The 18997-nt window shown below is 40.0% G+C and overlaps 1 protein-coding gene across 1 annotated transcript; it reads left to right on the top strand.

Moving 5' to 3' along the window:
• Window positions 1–286: 286 nt before the first annotated feature.
• Window positions 287–18693, top strand: GHRHR (growth hormone releasing hormone receptor). Its single transcript, XM_041488828.1, has 13 exons — window positions 287–343; window positions 4026–4131; window positions 4685–4792; window positions 5985–6085; window positions 8676–8773; window positions 10221–10353; window positions 11360–11513; window positions 12734–12794; window positions 12900–12969; window positions 14491–14582; window positions 15055–15184; window positions 16633–16674; window positions 18571–18693. Exons 1-13 carry the CDS (start codon window positions 287–289, stop codon window positions 18691–18693), a joined length of 1275 nt encoding a protein of 424 aa, XP_041344762.1.
• Window positions 18694–18997: the final 304 nt, after the last annotated feature.

Genomic DNA, 18997 nt, shown 5'->3' with positions numbered 1-18997 from the left:
AATAAATGAGCCTTGCCAGGAGCATAGGGAATTCCCATAATCCTGGCATCAATCACTAAATTCATCCAGTCCAGTCTTTGAGCAAAGTCAAAAAAATTTGCAACGCTTAAACACAGTGGAGAGAATTGTTAATATTTATCTCCCACTTCACAACCCTGCTACGTCACTTCTGTGCAAAAAGATAAATGCTTCAAATCAGCAACTGAGAGGAGAAAGAGAAGTCAAAAAGCAGGTGAAAGATGCTAAGAGAAGCTGCAGAAGTGAGGTCTGGCTCTTGCTTTGGAACATGAACTCTTGTTCTTTATATCACTGTGCTCTGCACACCCTGAGTCTGGCAGTGCTTGTAAGTAATTGCATGGGAAAAAAAAGCTTTTACTTCATTGTGTTTCAATAATTGTTCATTTCCTTGTGGGAGCAGATGGTCAGATACAGCTTTATTTTAAAATTATTTTTCATGAGTCTCTTTTCTCTCTGTTTGCTTTGGATTCCAGTTAAACAAGGCAAGATGCAATGAAAAGTGTGAACAGCAGCAGAAGGGACCCACGTTGTGAGATCTTTATATCAGTTTATTTCTCTGCTTTCTTATGACACACTCAGTAAAGAGAAACACATAAAGAGAAATTCTTATTTTGTGTGTGGGGGCTTTGAAAGACAGTGACAGGAGAAAAAACTGGAGGAGGGCTGTTACACCAGAGCAGATGAGTTTTGATAGAGTTTTCTTTAATTTCAGATTCTGCAGGTTTTTTGTTACAATTTCATCTGCCTTGGTGGTAGCATTGATATTATTTGGCATGTGAGCAGCTGAGATGCTGCAGTAACAGAAGAGTGGAACCAGCAGGGATGTTTAGGGCAGATTTAGAAAAATCCAAAGCCATTAAAAAGCTTGGAGGTCTTGATGATATCTTACTTTGGACAGAGATTGGCAAACCAATACCCAGGATCACACCAGTATCAGAAAAGGTTTGTGCAAATCAGAGGCAGGATATTATCTTTACTTTTGAGAAAAATCACATCTTCAGCATCTTCCTTTTGCCATGCCTTCTCTACATCCCTTCTTCTTTCCTGGGAATCTCTTCCCTGAAGGGACATTTTATGAGGGGTGGCACAGCAGCTTGGGGTTTTTTTCTTCATTGAGGAAAATAAACCACTGTGAAATGGCTGAACAGACTTTTTACTGATGTGAAACAAGAGATTCCTTTGTATCACCTGTGTGACAAACCCATTTTTCCTGACTGTTCTTAAGTAGAATAGCAGGACTCAGTGCTAATGGTTTAAAATATGACTGAAGGTCTCTGTAAGAACCTGCCTCATTTAGCCAAGAGAAACAGAATTTTCTCCTACAAAGTTGGGTTGCTTTCTGTATTATTACATACTGATCAAAACCAAGTCTATGTGTTAGTGTATAATGAAAATCTCCTAGCATGGGTTGCATACTAGAAGACTGGTGAACAACCTCATTTGAGTATAAAATGGTGGGAAAGCAACTCTGTTTTTGTTGGTGATATAATTTTTTCATACACTTTCTCTGGAAAACATGAACTCAGCTCCTGGAAAGGTTTGGAATGCTTGAGAGACTGACTCTCATCTCCTTAAACTGGGGGTCTGCTAGAGGTAAAGTGCTTTGGGGTGATGAATATACCTAAAACACAGTCTGGGAGTAGAATAAATGTTTTTAGTTTATTTAACCTGAGTTTCTGTCATATCAGATCTGGCTGTCAGTACTTGCTCAAGCAGTGGTTAGTGCTGACTTGAAAATAAACTGTGACAGCACCTCCTAAGGCTGGTTCTTCTTGCAGGAGGAGGCAACAATTTAAATACCTGGTACCTTGAGCAGCCTCATCTTTTTATTTGAGATGCGTGTGCTAAATTAAGTGTTCTCACAATCTGGAGACTTAGAAAGTAAAAGTGGAAAAAAAAAAAGACTTTCCTGGAGTTTTCTGGACTGGTGAATGAGCCAAACAAGCTTTGCTCTTGCCGTGAACATTTCAGAGAGCAAAGAGAGTTTTGACAGGCAAAATCTAGCAATGCTTTTTGCCAGAAGAAATAATTTAGAATAGTGCAAATGGATGCATTTCCTACTGCTGAGGTTTTTCTGGGCACAGTTCACTGAACCAAGAGAATGTTGTAAAAGAGATTTTCAGTAAACGGTTTGACTGTTTTTTCTACTGACTAATAAAGCTGCTTCTTGCAATAGCTGTCATACACCGTGGTTAGGGAGTTTTTTTGCAGTCACTGTCCAGGGTGAGTACAAGGGAAGAAATAATATATGTTGGCATGAAAAGAGGCATCAAGACAGCAAAGCTTTTCAAGACAGGTGCCAATTTTCTGTAATTCCGCCTGACATTGCATTTTCTTAGTGAAGAGAAAGGGAGGGTCTCCCTAGATCCCCTGGTTTTACTCATCTGGATGGCATCCCTGTAGCATCCCACATACCAGATCTCCTCCTCCTGGGACAGGGTAGTGTCTGTGCTCTGCTCCATCCATCCATCCATCCATGGATCCATCCGTCTACCATCCATCCTTGTATCCATCCATCCATCCATGGATCCACCCATCCATCCACAGCTACCCTCCTCTCACACACACCAAACTCCATTCAGCCTGGAGAAGGAGCCCTGCTTTTTGTTGCTGCCTTAAACTGATCTATGGCACTGCTGTCTGCAAATCTGGCAGGAAAACCACATCCTCCTAAAAGTGCAGTAAATGAGAAGCAGATGATCTTTCAGGGCAAACATATGGAAATAATGACATTTTTAACTACCAGGGCCCAAACCCCAGAAAAACAAATGCTGTGTAATTAATCCACTGCTCTCCAGCAGCCTGAGAGTCTTGAATTTTTGGTCAATATGCAGTTCAAATGCTCTGCAGGCCAACATGAGACATGGACATAAACACAGAGGGGAGAGACCAGCTTATTGTAAAGGATACAATCTGCCCTCTGAATGAACTGAAAGGCAGAGAGTTATTTTCCAAATTCCCTGAATATTAATCTTCTCTGGGTGGAAGAAAACTGAGCCATATGCCAGCCACCTGTTCACCATGCAAGTCTCATCCTGGGTTCATTTTCTGTTTTGTCTCTGTGTTTTTCTGTCTATACTCACACATGCTTCATCAGCACCAGTGGCCAGGGTGAAGAGATAAAAGTTAGCATGTCTCTGATCACAACTCATCTTTTGGGACTGAGGACAGAGGTTAAGGCTGGACAAGGCACATATATTTTAATTTGAGTGAAATAGTCCTGTGCACTCCTGCCCAGTGGGTGCATCCTCAGCATTCTGGGTGTAACAGCCTGGGCAGACCTTGTCCTTTGCTGCCCAAAGTTCTCTGGATGCCTTCAGATCCTCCTGCAGTTCCCATATAAGTCTAAATAAGGACTAAACAAACTGAATGTCCCCTGCTATTAAAACCCTGTGTGTCACTTTTTTCTTTACACCATAATACCAACAAATGCTTTGGTGCAGAATGCTTTTTTTCCCCCAATAAAGGAGTATTGCCTCCCACCCTGTGTAAAGAAAGGCAGATGGCAAAAGAGAGAGAACAGATTCACTCCTTTCAAAGTGAAGAGCTCTTTCAGATGACAGTTTTGCAGTAATTGTCTATGATTTCTTCGTGATGCTTCTTTGGAGGTTGGCAGGGGTTTGTCTGTGCACAGGTTCTGCAGCATTTCCTGCAGCACTGAGCCCTTCACTGGTAAAAAATTGAGCCTGGCTAGGGGCAGTGTGCCTTTCTGGGGCCATATTTAACAGGGTCTAGCTAAAGTTGGGGTGTTAATTAATCCTGCACTCAAACTCAGGCTCTAGCAAAGAGCTCTTTTATTCTGAATGTAGCCAGAGGAACTGATAAACTTTCCAGTACAGAGCTGTAACTACCAGCTTGTGCAGAGACAAGCAGCCTTTGGATGGAAACCCTTAGCACGGTTCTATGTCCTTAAACCAGCCCTGTTAGATGCAAAAGTAGGTCTGGACTTAATGCCTGATCCCATCCAACCCTTTCTATCTAACGCCCCCAAACTCTCCTCCCTGCAGGTGGCTGGGAATGTCCACCCTGAATGTGATTTTATTGTAGAGCTGAAGAAAAAGGAGGCTGAATGTCTGGAGGTCCCACAGGAGCATGGAAATGCAACATCACCAGGTATCCATCCATGTGTGAGGGAGAGGGAAGGGAGCAGAGTCAGGACATGGCCAGGCTGCCAAAGGACATGAGGGTTTTATTTATGGTCCCACTTGCTGTTGTCCTGTCAGCTCTTCTTCCATCTACTCCCATTCCTTCCCATTCTTTTATTTTTTCCACAGTCCTTCACATTCAAACATGGACAGTCAATTTATCAGATTGAATCCTTGTGCCCTTGTCCAATTCCTTGGCATCATCCTTGCTTGCTTGTGAGGGTGTGTTGATCTTTAAAAATAGGGCAACTCCTGAAGAATTACAGTGATCTGATCTTTCTTCCAGCCTCAGTCTTCATTTATTGCATTCTTTCTGAAAACTCACGTCAGTCTAACACAGGGGTCTAACTAAAGCAGATTAAATAGCACTCTGGGGGTGTTTATTTATCATAATAAAAACTGTGGTTAAACTATATTTATAAGATATGGAAGGGGTGGAGTGGCAAAGTTTAAAAAGGTTTGGGGTTTTATTTTGCTCAAATTTAACCATGCTTAAAAATATATTTCACTTTCTGTCTGAGGTTGCAAGAGAACTTGGGACAAATTGCTGTGCTGGCCAGAGGCAGATGCTGGAGAGATTCTTGCCTTACCATGTCCAAACATCCTCTTTCACTTCATGAAGGAGCCAGGTGATGTCCTACCATGGTTACTTCTGTTGTGTGTCTGGCAAAAGCATTTCTAAAAAGGGTGGGTGAATACAGAGAATTTCATGTTCCCATGAGCTGGATCAGAGAAGTACTGCAAAGACTTTAGGAGGATCTGAGGGACCTTAGCAGTTCTTCTCATATTCTAAGGATTGTCCATAACTGGATTTGATTTACATAGTCTCTGATGAGGCCCTGGATCAAAAATATAATTTTTTTCACTCCTGAAATACAAGGAGTGATTCCTTGGTTTCCATGTGCTTTGGGATGAGTTTGTTGCGTGAGTTTCCTACAAAGCTCATCTGGAGCTTTGTAGGAACAGAAGTTAAGCTTGGGGTTTCTTGAGATTTATGCTGTGATTGGTGTGGGATGAAATGAAAGGCAGAGGAATGAACAATGTGATTGTTCTTTAAGACCAAGGTTGGAGATACAAAGCAGAATTTAGCCCTTGGAGCAGCACACGTGCTGCAAAACTACAAACAAATACCTTTGTGTCTGCTCCCTCTCTGGGTGAGCACGTCCAGTAACAAAATGTGAGCCCACAAGGAGCAAACCACCTTCCAGGAAAGACCTGGATTTGGCAGCTCCACAAGAAAAAGAAACTGCAAAGCCCAACCTCTGCCACATCCAACACCTGCTACTTATAAACGAGGGATAAGGAAAATCCCTTTCATCTGTGCAGATTCATTTCCTGCCCCGGGATTTTTGACGTCTCCTTCATCTGACTCATAAATATTTTTTTGTGGAAGCATGCTGTCCTCATGGAAGGGGCTGCTTATGCCAGCTTCTCATTTGCTAGGGAAGAGAAAGCCCCAGGGGAGGTGGGAATGAGGAGGGATATGGTGGAAGGGTGAGTACTGTGCAGAGCAGAAATTTATGGAGCAGTGCTTCCCAATCTTCTCCAGTGTGTCTGATATAATTCCTTCCTTAGTCCTTCCCATCTCTGTCCCATCACCTTTGCTCCCTCCCTTCTTCCCATTGCTTGTCTATAAATAAAATGCAAAGTTTTGTATCTGATGACTTGAATGTGCGCAGGAAAATTGTCCTGCTGACTCTGTGAGATGCTAACGATCCTCTTCTCCTGGTACAACTTTGTACCAGCCAGAGTTCTTCTCCCGGTTTTTATTTTCCATATTATCTTGTCCTCCACTGAGAAAATTAAATTCCTCTTTTTCAGCTGGGATGATAAAAAGAAACTGCACAAAAAAGGGCTGGTCTGACCCATTCCCTCCCTACCATGTGGCCTGTCCAGTAGAAGACGAAATTCCTCTAGAAGAAGTAAGTTTAATTACACAAATATATGTGAGTGGTGTGCTGATGTTATAGTATTCCCTTATATTCCTGAAGAGAGAAACTCAGAAGAAGCTGAAATTTCTTTCCAAGTATGGGATATAATTCCAATTTTTACTCTGGTCAATAATTCCAATTCTTACTTATTTTGTAAGATAACTGAGAATGCTTTATTATTCAGGTGTAACAATAACAAAGCCAGCTGTAAATCCACAAGTATAACAGACAAAGATGTAGCACAAAATGTTCATAAAATGTCTATTAAGACATTTCAGTACTATCAGTCAGCAAGATGAATTTGTAGTATCACAGCATCTGTACAGAAAATGTGCTATTAAAAAGACCACTGTTAAAAATTTAGCAATGTAAGGAAAAGAGGTTTTCGGTGTCTCATCCTGCATGAAATATCTAATTCAACAATGGAAAAAAAGAGTCCCAAAATCTTTGCAACCTCTGCAATGCAGATCAGAATTTGACATATTTCTTCAGCTAGATTTTCATAGTGATATCTTGGTTGAGGTTACAGGCAGAGGGAAAATATAGTGCTTGACTCCTAATAGATAATGATAAAAACATGGTTCATATCACCATGGGGAGATTTTGCACAGGTTCTCAGAGAAGCTGTGGCTGCCCCATGATCCCTGGAAGTGCCCAAGACCAGGTTGGATGGGGCTTGGAGCAACCTGGGATAGTGGAAGGTGTCCCTGCCATGGCAGGGGGTGGGACTGGATGTTCTTTAGGATCCCTCCCAAACCATTCTGTGATGATTCCATTATTCTATCTAGAGGAAACTCAGTTGTAGATTTATCCACTTAAGGAGTTGATTACTTTCTCTTTTACACATCTGATTTGTTGCCAGCTATGGTCAGCCTAGCACAGTTTTGATGTTTCTCATGGAGTGGTGCATCCAGACTTCCTGGCAAGATTTGGAGCTCTGAGGTACTTCAGTGAGCTCTGGCTGGAATTGTGCATAGTCAGGGATTTGGGTAATCCTGTACAACTCACAGTTCACCCACTAGACAAAAACCCCCCATTATGCCTGGTTTTCACCCCATTTAACTTCATCAGTCTCAAAAGAATACTGGGAAAGTTGGAGCTGGTCTCTGCACCATGGATCTGTCTTAGTGCTTTAGTCAGGATCAGGTGGGATTTTTCCAGGGATATCTCTTGGCTGTCCCCACTTACTGCATTCCCACTGAGGCATGCTCTCAGAAAGGATAATCTGGTTTCTTACGGATAAAATTGAAGAAAGGCAAATTCAGGGTGCACCTGCTGTGCTCTGAGCAGTGATAACAGCTCAGCCCATTGGATCAGACTGTGGGTAATCATAAATCTGCACACTTGGGTGCAAAGTCCTTGGCATAAAGGATTTCACTCTACTAATCCAGGAGTTGGAAGTAGATGATATTTAAGGTCTCGTCCAACCCAAACCAGTCAAGGATTTATGATGCTATGGCCTGCTCTTTCTAAGGCAGGTGTAGTGATAGATCCTTTTTGTTGGTCACAGAAACCAATAAGGTCTGATTTTCTAAAGACTTGAATTGTCTTCTGAGATTGTTTCCCTTCATTAAATATAAAAGAAAAAGGATGAGAAAAACCAGGTTTGTATTAATAATTAAACAGATCAGCCCTGTGGCCAGGCTCTTCTCTTTCTACTACAGACTCATATTTAGGCAGCTAATTGTTAAGCACATAAATAAATTAAATAAATATCAGTCTTATAATGCCTAAAGTTCCACTTAAGGCTCAAAATGAGCATCTCCCCTTCCCCAAGTGAACTGTAGAAATGCACTTCACAGCTGTGCAGATTTTAGGTTATAAAAGCATTGAAATGGGACCCAAGAGACAGATCATGTTAGATTTGCAGCCTAGAGCTTTTTCATTCTGTTTTCTGCTTTCCTTTGAGACAGCTGAAGTCAACTTATTTTTACTCAGATTGTGTCTGATAGAGGAGCCACTTAAATTGAAATGGATTTTGACTGACATTCCAACAGAGCAGTAGTTGAGTTTGGCAGCAAGAAAAACAGAGGAAAGAAACAACCCCTGAAAAAAAAAACCCAAACAAATCAACCCATAACAACACAATAAAAATTGAAAGGAGGAATAGACAGCAAAAATGGATGTAGGTAAGCAGAGAGTAGGAAAGTGGAGAAAAATAGAGAAAGGTTGACAGAATTCTGTATTAATCATGCTGCCAGCAGCACTGTCCTGCTTTTCTGGGGAGAAAACCTGGTATAGAATACAGCATTTATAAAAATTGCATAAGATTTTGAACAATGCCTTTTTGAAAGACTGGTGCAGGTTTTTATGGTTTTTGAATGAGCTTCAAACTACCCTGATCAATACATGTTTCAGCATCAGATTGGGCTGCATCCACATAACTATGGAATGGGACTACACAAAAGAAACATAATGAGTGATTTAAGTTGAATTTTGCTGTGGGAAAGAAGAGGGGAACAAAGGCAGTCAGGGATGTCAACAGAATGGAAGCACCAAACAAAGCAAAACTGACAGAACCAGTAAAAAAGCTGTTATTTAACAGCAACTTGTGTGACAAATAATTTTCTTTTTTTTCTAGCAATCCTACTTTTCTACTATAAGGATCATCTACACGGTGGGATACAGCGTGTCCATCACCTCCCTCATCATTGCTGTGACAGTTCTGATTGCATTCAGGTAAAGGTGTCTTCTAACCTCAATTCTTTTCACAGTTCTTAATTTCTTAGACTGTGGAAGACAACAAGAGACGTAACAAAATAATAGACATAGAAAATCAGGTGAATAAAAATAAAATATTCCAGACATGTTGGTTAAATAATATGAAACTGGAGCTGGAAATTAAAAGGCATTAGAGAGAGCCAGGAATAAGAAGATTCAGATATGGGAAATAAATCCTGGCTGTCTCTTGGAAAAACTCAGATACTCACTTTGATCCTGAAGAACCAACAGAAAAATTTACTTGCTTTAGGCTGGAATGAAGACTTTTTCCCTAAACTATGTATGCCTGCCTGTTATGGCTCCAGGGAATTTTTAATAAGAATATACACAAAGGACTTGATTCTGAATTAATGTTCCTATGGGATTGTATAGATTACTATTGAAACATTTACCATTAAAGATATGTTTTAAAGTTAGTTTCAGAATTTGTTCACATTTGGTGAGAATTCTTTCTTACTGAGTTAGGTATTTTATACATATTTATAGGTATATTCAAGTCTAATTAAGAGTATTTAAAGTATTTTATTGTGTAATGTAGATTTAATGTTTGCTACCACGTGGGATTTATTTTGTTGTTCTTTGTTTATTTCTTGTATTTCTGTGAGACAAAAAAAAAAAAAAAAAAAGAAAGAAAAAGGCAGGAGTTTTATTATTATGCTGTGAGAATCAGGGTTCTCTAGGGAAAATTTCTTGACCTCTGCTGGTTCCTAGTTCATGTCTGGAAGCCACCAGATACGTTTATTGACATCCACTCTGACCTCAGGAAAACAAACCAGCCCAAATGAGGGGAAAGAAAGAAACAATGGACATAAGGAGATGTAGTAATAGGGAGGAAAAAGTCATAATTAACAATGGGGTTGACATTTGAGGTCAGCAATAAAATTCTGCACACTCCAGGTGAACTTTCAGATTAGGTGACCCTCAGATTACTGGGTCTGGATAGAATTTGGCTTTTAGTGGAACTTTTTGATTATTAACTCAAGTCCTCATCTCAGGATGAAAACATGAAGCTGTATAACTCCCTCAAAAATCTGTATATAATAGCAAAAATTTAATCTTAGTTAACTGGGAATTTAAGGTAGCTGTGTAAATTGAATTTAAAGTAGATGTGCCAAATTGCTGTAAAGCTCTTCTGTGCTTTTACTTATATCATCAAAATAACTTTGGCAAAGGAAAAAACCTGCAATCCTGGTTTAAAAGGAAAGAGATTAAGATGTAGATTGTGGCTGATTTGCTTCACATGAGGAAGTTTTCTGCCTCTCTCTGAAAGAGCTCAGTGGATCAAAATGTTCTTCCTAAATATGTCTGGAAGTACCTGAGATAAAACAAGGGCTTATTGCTTATTTTAATTATCACCAGCACAAGTAAGTTAATTACCTCAGAGGGACCTCTCCTTTTCTTCCAGGAGGCTTCGCTGTCCCAGGAATTATATCCATGTACAGCTCTTTTTTACATTCATCTTAAAGGCTATTGCCATTTTCATTAAGGATGCTGTCCTTTTCCAGGAGGAAGGTATTGATCACTGCAGCTTCTCTACAGTAAGCACATGAAAAGCAGGATATTGTGGTATTTGATGTTTTTATGTACCATTTATTTATGGTTTCACTTTTCATGCCTCTTTTGTTGGTTTTTTTTGGTTTTTTTTTTTTTTTTTTTTTTTTTTTTTTTTTTTTCCCTCCTATCCTGGTAATGAAAATTATAAAATTCTTTCATTCAATATATTTTGCTTCCATAAATATGTACATTATGGTCTCCTATATTCTTAAATATCAGTTATATATATTCTTAAAGTATCAGTTTGTGATGTTGCAGCACTCTAAATGAAATTTGGACTTTCACATAGCAACAAAGTAGTATCATTACACTGTTATGTTTCAATAATCTGAAGTCTAAAATTGAAGATCTCTGAGTACATCAAAGAACAACTTTTAAAGCTTATTCTTCTGGAAATGTTGGATTGCCTGTTCTGGTCTGTAAACCACAAAGCACTCAAGGTACCAGGCAATGAATTTCGGATTCATCCAGCCCCAGATCTTGGCAATGGTTTTCAAGCAGAGGTTTATGGGATGGTTCTGCATTGTTCACAGCCACACAGAATTTTAGAGCTGAGCATAAGGAGAAAAATGGGTCCTTGAACCTTTATTCAAGGAGCATTTGACACTGAAGGAACACTCAAGGCAGTGTATTTGTGAGAAAGCTCACATGCATTGGGGTATTGTGTTTGCAGGTGCCCCAGCTTCCTAGGAGAAAAATCCTGGGTGAAGGGATTTTTCCAGAGAATGTGAATGCCACACTTGGGTGCCCAAGTTACATTTCTAATGCAGAGACAGAAAGCAAAATGCAGAGGGGATTCCAAGGTGTTATGATGGCTAAAGCCTTACTACTCAGAAATCCATTTTACATTTGAAGCTCTCAGTTTAAACATCAGTTTAAAGATCATGTTCTTGGTAGAAGTCACCCAATATCACAGATGTCCGCCTCATGGTCAAACCAAAGAGATGTATGTCCAAGCAATGCCTAAACTGTGAGTTTTCTGTTCCCCAGACCGAATGCAAGATCTCCGTGGTTTTCTGCCACTACTTCATGATGACCAATTTCATGTGGCTGCTGGTGGAGGCTCTCTACCTGAACTGCCTGCTGCTCTCCTCCCTTTCTCATGGAAGAAGATATTTTTGGTGGCTGGTTCTCTTTGGCTGGGGTAGGTTTTCATGGATTTTAGTAAAAGGCAAGGTGTTAAACAAGGCTGTGCAGCATGGAGAAGATAAGGCTCCACAGAGACCACAGAGCAACTTCCAGAGGGTACAAGAAAGCTGGAGAGGGACTTTTTCCCAAGGAATGGAGCGATAGGACATGGAAATTCCATACTGTGAGGGTGGTGAGACCCTGGCACAGGTTGCCCAGGGAGGACTCCCCATGCCTGGAAGTGTCCAAGGCCAGGTTGGATGGGGATCTGGAACAGTGGAAAGTGTCCCTGTGGGTTGGAGCCAGGTGATTTTTAAGGTACTTTCTTCCCCAGGCCATTCTATTACTCCATGATTCCATGGTTCTATGATTCTATGACTCTACAATTTTATGTTTCCATGACTCCATGATCCATTCCCATTGAAAATACTGGATGTGGTACCCAACTGATCTAACTAAAGAACCTAATCTGGGCCTTACTTCCATTTTATTTTTATGTGCATACTAGCCAGAAGAAATCAAGTTTTTTATGGCAATAAAGCTCCTGTGAAAGGTGTGGGAAATCAATTCTATTTGAGAATGCACAAGGAGACATCCTCCAGCCTTAACCTTCTTCACCTCACTGAAAACACCTCTAAGGAATAATCACAAACACCAGAGTTCAATGTGCCTTGCTCCTGTTTGTGCAGAATGGTTACACAGGTTGGGAAAGGGAATTGTTTTTTCCTAAGCAGGATTTTTTTTTATTCCTGCTATTTCTACAGCACATCTTTTGCACTGAGCTATCGTATGAATGAAGCAGCTCTGTCCACTAAATAACAGGACAGGCAGAGAAACAGCAACATCTCCCCTCTGATTTTGTTGTTGTCTGGAATAAATTGAATTGTTCAGACTTAGAAATCTGAAACTGAGTGGGCGCCCACAGAGAGTTGCTGTGGGAAGGAAAAGGCAGAGCACTCCTCTATGGCAGGTGAATGCACTTGGCCAGAGTAATTTTTTGTTGCTTCAGGGAGGGAAATCCATGCCTGCTGCCATCAAAGATTAAGAAAGGCCTGACAACTCAGCAAAATAATCACTTTTTTTGTTTTAGGGACTGTGTTTAAAACAATTCCTGCCACAGGAACTGACTCCAAAAGATAATTCCAGCTCTCAAAAATGATTGATCTGTATCATTGCAGCAGAGTTTCAGTGGATAAGGCTTGAATTAATTATACCTTATTTTAAAATGTCTGGCAGGTTTTCCAACTCTTTTCACCCTTATATGGATATTGACAAAATTCTACTTTGAAGACACAGCGTAAGTCATTGTTTCCCACATTATTCTATATCCTTGGGTTATATTTTTAATTAATTGCTGTGATTACATACTCATCTTTTTCTAAACTTACTATCGTGTTCACAGATGCTGGGATATTAATCAAGGTTCTCCTTATTGGTGGCTAATCAAAGGACCAATTATAATTTCTGTGGGGGTAGGTACTTCTGAGTTTGCTGATATTACTTACAAGAAAAAAAGGTTTTTGTAATGGAATTGGGTTGCTGTTTGCTGAGTTGTAGGAAAAGGAATGGTAAATTTCTACTGTTAACTGCCTGTGTCCAATGCTAACTAAAATGTTCATCTTTCAAACAAATTGAAACTTTCCTAGAATTGTTAGTTTAGTTGAAATTAATAGCAAGTGATTGGACTAAATACTCCATATATTTGAAAACAAAATTTTAGCATAAGAACTCAGAATCTGCCATAAATTTTAATACAAAACTGTCAAGGGAAATAGGTTTCTGTTCAGAGCTGACAACTGATAACAGCTCTTGAGCCTGGCATTTATTGAATAAAGTGATGGTCTTTAAATGATTACCATAAATGTTTACTCCCACAAGTCATTAAACCCAAGCAGTGTTTGAGAAAGCAATTAATCTGTGACCTGAAGGTCAGCTATTAAAGCTTAATTTATTTGGAGCACAGATGCATGCAAATGAGGGGTATGGAATCACAGAATTTGGGTTTGAAGGGACCTTAAAGATCCACACAAACAACGTGAGTGAAGAATCTGAAGTTGAATTCTGGCCAGAGCTTGCTGTGTTTCAATAAAATATTTTATGTTCTTCTACCTCTGTTATTTCTTCTGCTAGAATTGACATAGAGCATCACTAATGGACAGAATGAGGTTGGACTTTCTGGTAAAATGAGGACATTCTTAGACAAAATTAAACATTCAGCCTCACCTAAGGAAGAGCTGGTGTGTACAGATGCTCCAAAAATGCATGGGGAGAATCCCTCTGATTATGAAAAACTGAGCAGCCTCACAGACTTTGCATAAAGCTGTGCCAAACAACAACTGTAGAAGAATTCATTTGCAGGTTAGGATTGACCCTAACTGCTTTGGAGCTGAGCTAATGCTCCTCAAGGCTCCTTCAGAGCCAACAAAGGGAAATAAGCACTTTTGGCAAGTGTCAGATTAGATTCACCTGATTTAAAACAAGTCCTTTGCAGGAGGTGAGCCACTCCCAAGCCCACGTGAAGCTCTGTTAACTCTGCTGGCTGGTTCTCCACTGGCTGCAAAGGCAGAACAGGGTGATCAGCTCTGATGGAAATATCTCTTTGTAGAGGTATTTGGGCAGAAAAATTCTACTAATAGTGCCCAGAGTGATCAGCCAGAATTTAATGCAATGTTTGTCTCTAAGGGGAATTCAACAGATTTGAGCTACAAAAGGTACCAGAGAGTCACACAAGCTAGTGATGAAAATATTTTGCTGAACAAAGTGAAAGTCTCAAGTTTTCATCTTCAGCCATTTCTTCAAGAAGGAATACAACTTATTTAAATACTTGAATGCTGCCAGCAGGAATAGCATTAATGACCTTACATTAAAACTGCAGAAATCACATTCTAACTAAAATAAAAAAATAAAACTTACCAGATTTTCACTTCAAAGTTTTACATCAGAAGTTAACCTCTTCTTTTTCTTCCCTCCCACCCCTAAAATGTTGTGAACAGGTCAACTTTGTCCTATTTATCAACATCATCAGAATTTTGCTGAAAAAACTAGACCCTAGACAAATCAACTTCAATAATTCTGCTCAGTACAGGTAATGTATGGAATAATTTTTTAAAACTCAATTATTTTAATTACAATAATAAAAAGTTATGTTGTTTTTTCTAAACAGAGAAGTACTTGCTCAGTGTCACAGACAGGCTCAGCTTAACTGGTATTAAATTTTAGTATTCCCAACCTTATCCCATTCCAAAGAAAATTAGTCAAAGGGTGAGACTCAAGTCACCTTATATTGGCCAATGGGATGTATTCAGATCAGCTCAGATGTCTAGCTTCCAATTAAAATAAATGTGTAGACAACTAAATTAATTAAATTGACATTAAACCTCTATATCTGCCTTTCTCTGTATGAGATCTGTAAAGGAAGCCAGCATCCTTATTTCTATTTTATATTTATATATGTTTTTTTCTTTTTCACTTCTGCTCATTGCTGTGGCACACTGAGTGCCTTAGTTTTTACTCAGAAAAAATTATATTACTTTATTTCTTCTCATCTCTTGTGGTAGGCGTCTCTCAAGGTCGACTCTGCTTCTAATCCCTTTATTTGGAACCCATTACATTGTCTTCAACTTCCTCCCAGAATATACCAGCCTGGGGGTTCGGCTTTATTTGGAGCTCTGCATTGGCTCTTTTCAGGTAAAATTACCACAGATCCTTTGGTTCCTTCTTACCAGTTTTACTATTTTAGCCTTGTGTCCTCATGACAACAAGAATTGTGCAAAAAGAATCCTTAGATCCTGAAACCAGTGTCTGCTCACAGAGTTCCTGGTTCTTTGCTGAGTTAAAATGTCTGAAGAGGTGACAAATCCTACCTGGCTCTAGGCTGGCCTCCAGATTTTACAAATAGAAAATTTCAGATAAGTGTGTAAATTGGATGGGGCGTGCAAAAAGTCAAAAGTCAAGCGTACAAAATCTTCATTGCCACCAGTACTAGTCCACCTGCCTTCCCTGACTTCACTAACAAATTCAAGCTGACTTGGGCTGATTTAAATCCCCCAGAGGCAATCAAAGTTGTAGGTCTGGCCCCCTTGCTAATTCTTTGTCAAAGAATAAATTGATAATTAAACATAAGCATCAAGCAGTGCCTGGTGCGTGTACCAGCTGCTGTCCCAAGGGATGCCACATCCTTTCCCCTCCTGCAGTTATTGGTTTGATGCCCCCACTGCTCTGGATTGGCACACAGGGCACAGACAGCTTGAGGAGCTTGATGCCAACAAGAAAACTCCTGCTCTGGTGTCCTTCCAGGTGGTTTTGCTGCCTGAGCTATGAGCTGGGCAGGACCCGATTTCCCTTTGCTTCCCTCCTGTTCCCTGTGCTGCACCTCAGTCAAAGCAGCAGCTGTGGGAATGCCACCAAACCTCCCCAGGGAACAGATCTCTCCCTGGATGGTTCCATGGGATTGTTCATGGGATGGTTCTCAGGAAGCATCACCAACAATCCATGAGTCTTGTGCTGCTTTATTCCTCTTGAGGATTGAATGTGTTTGCCCAACAAACTCTGTCCATCCATCCCTCTGTACAGGGACCTTCACTGAGTTAATGAATAGTTAATGAATAATTTAATGGAATAAAAGGTTGAGGTGTTGAGCCAGGATCTGGTCATGTAGACCTCCTAGGTCTTTGACCTCCTAGGATTTGTTCTGGATTTATCTCAGTTCAGAATCTTAACAAATACATTTAATAGGCCAGAACTGGATCTCATCTGCTAGTCTACAGAGACACAGAATTTGACTGGAGAGCTGTGTGAGCTCCATCCATGGATCTCCTTCAGCAGTCTCTGTTTTACTTTCTTTAGAGTGCATAAAGAATCAGCTGTCAGTGTGTTGGGCTGGAGAGTGGGCCACATTTCCATAACCATCAATCATATTTGTGAATTCATAGTATGTGACTGATTTTGATTAAATGCCACTCACCAGAGGTTTTTCTTTAAAGCTGTTCAGCTTTACTGTAGATCCATAAATTATCTTTCATTTTCCAGCAATCTCCCACCTATCGTGATACTCACTAATTCACATACCATGAAGTCAGATAATGCAAGTGATTTTTTTCAGACTATGTTAGACTTTTTCTTCTGGTCTTTTTCAGGGGTTTATTGTGGCAGTTCTCTACTGTTTCCTGAACCAAGAGGTAAGGACACTATATCAGATATATCTTCTACAATATTGCCTTCAGTGGCAAATATATAATTAATAATCAGTTTCATACAAAAGATAACCAAATCTTTCATTTTCTTATGACTGTTACATGGGTAACAATGTTGATGAATTTAATTTCAATGATCTTCATGGGAATGAAGCCATCTAGTGGAGAAATGAACTTTTACTACTTTGCTATTCTGTCAAGTATTTTTGATCCTTTCTGCACATTTTTTGTCCTATAGCAGGGCTTGGAAAACCCCTGCTAAGTCCAGATATGAAAATATAACTTGCTTCAGTGATGCAGAGACATCTCCATTTACTAAAGGTCTAAGTTTAAATTGGAAAGAATTTGCATACCTTTCCCCAACAGTGAAATATATTTTTTTAGTATTTTTAATAGTCTCATGAAGCAACTCAGTACTTATTTATGTTGGTAAATCTGGTTTTCTGTTTAAAATGTTTAAGTCAGAATTTTTATTGTTGATCAGAGAGGAATCTTTCCTTTTAGCTTAGTGTCCAGGTCCATTTACACAGTCTAGATGTGATAATAATGCATCTTAAAGGAATTATACAGAAAATGTGAAAGTTATCCTCCATATTTTAGAATATGTTGAAACTCTGGAATTTTCCCTCATTTTCTGACTCCAGAGTAGCTGAGATTGCTCCTTTGGAATATGTCTGGGATTCAGTTTCAGACTAACACTCTGCTGGATTCTGTCTGCAGCTTCTGGAAAGGAGAATCCTGTTCCATATATGCCCATCCTTCTCCCCAGAAAGGGCATCCCTGGAGTGCCAAAAATGTGTTTAGGAGATGAATCCCATCCCTGATCACTCTAGACTCCCTGGACTGTACTGACTAAACCTTCATTTTCCAGTTTAAACTTTAAAGTCAAGGGCTGATTAATCTTTCAAACAGTATTTAATCACCTACATGTGCCATGGGCCAAACTTTCTGAATTCTATAAGAAATTTCTGAAATATTAAATTAAATGTTTTGAAATATATTAACATTCTTAGCCTTTTGGTTGAGTTTATGACCATGAATTACTGGCTGGTCTAATGATGCTTGTGTTTAGATAAAAATCCTGTCATTAGTTTATTAATAACCTAATCCCTCCTAACCACAGACCACAGCTACACATCCAGCTCGACTTCCAGACACCCAGCACTTCCATACAGAAATTCCCTCCCTATTAAACATCTGGGGAGGCACGTTCTAACAAGAATCAGATGTGACAGAAGGCTTTAGTGGGTGGCCTGGGCCCTCTCTGTGCTCCTGTGAACATGTCAGGACACAACACACAATGACACAGCTGTGAACAACACACAGCAAACCTCTCCTGACTGCTGCTGGCTTTCCCCTCATCATCTCAAATGCCAAAGCAGCGTTATTTCCCAGCCACAAATTGGAGAATGCTGATTAAGAAACTTGCTGCAGATTATACTTTTCTAGAAGCAGATGGAACCAAGACAACATCCCTTAGCAACTGAGAAAGAGCAGGCGATGTGGAGAGAATATATTTAATTGTGTAGGCTACGCTGGTGAGATCGATGGTAGAATAAATATCCATATGAATATTTTTTTAAAAAGGAGGAAGGTATATGAAAAAAAGCTAAGATATTTTAGAAATGGAGAAAATGGTTTATAGAGCTAGAGACCTCAAGCTTAGTACTGACAGAACTTCAGGAGAAGTTTTCATCAGTGCAGAAGGATGGCCATGCTGAGACAGGATTCTATTTCTTCCTATCAGCTAAAAATGAAACTAACTTGGACAGAGATGTCTAAAAAGTTGTTTTCTAGCCCCTCCTTCTGTCCTGCATCTTTCCCACTATGTTCTCCCCAGCAGAATTCAACCACAAAACTGCCTTTTCCTTTGTTCCTGAGGTGCAAACGGAGATCGGCCGGAGGTGGCACGGGAAGAGATACGGGCTGGTGCCAGTGTGGAGGAGGACCAGGTGGACTGTGCCCTCCAGCTCTGGGGTGAAAATGACCACATCTGTGTGCTGAAAATGGCCTCAGGCTCTGGAGGGGAAAAAAACCAACCAAACAAACAAAATTTTACCAAATGTAACTACTGCAGTTTATCCTGAGCAAATTGGAACAGGATCCTCCAATTCTGACCATGGGGCTTTTCTGCAGGACAAGCATTGCAAGGACAGATTAAACCCTGACTGACCTTCTAAACACAAAATAACCCTCTCAGTGCACCACAGCAAACATAAAAATCACCTCTTCTGGTTCACTTCTACACTTTCACAAGTAGCACCCTCCAGTGACACCACAGATGACCACTTCTGGAAAACAGAATTAA

This window comes from Pyrgilauda ruficollis, unplaced genomic scaffold (genome assembly GCF_017590135.1).
Source record: "Pyrgilauda ruficollis isolate IOZ18807 unplaced genomic scaffold, ASM1759013v1 scaffold12, whole genome shotgun sequence".
NCBI classification, from domain to species: Eukaryota; Metazoa; Chordata; class Aves; order Passeriformes; family Passeridae; genus Pyrgilauda; species Pyrgilauda ruficollis.
Note: the sequence above shows the minus strand (reverse complement) of the source record. Positions and strands in the feature narration are given on the sequence as shown.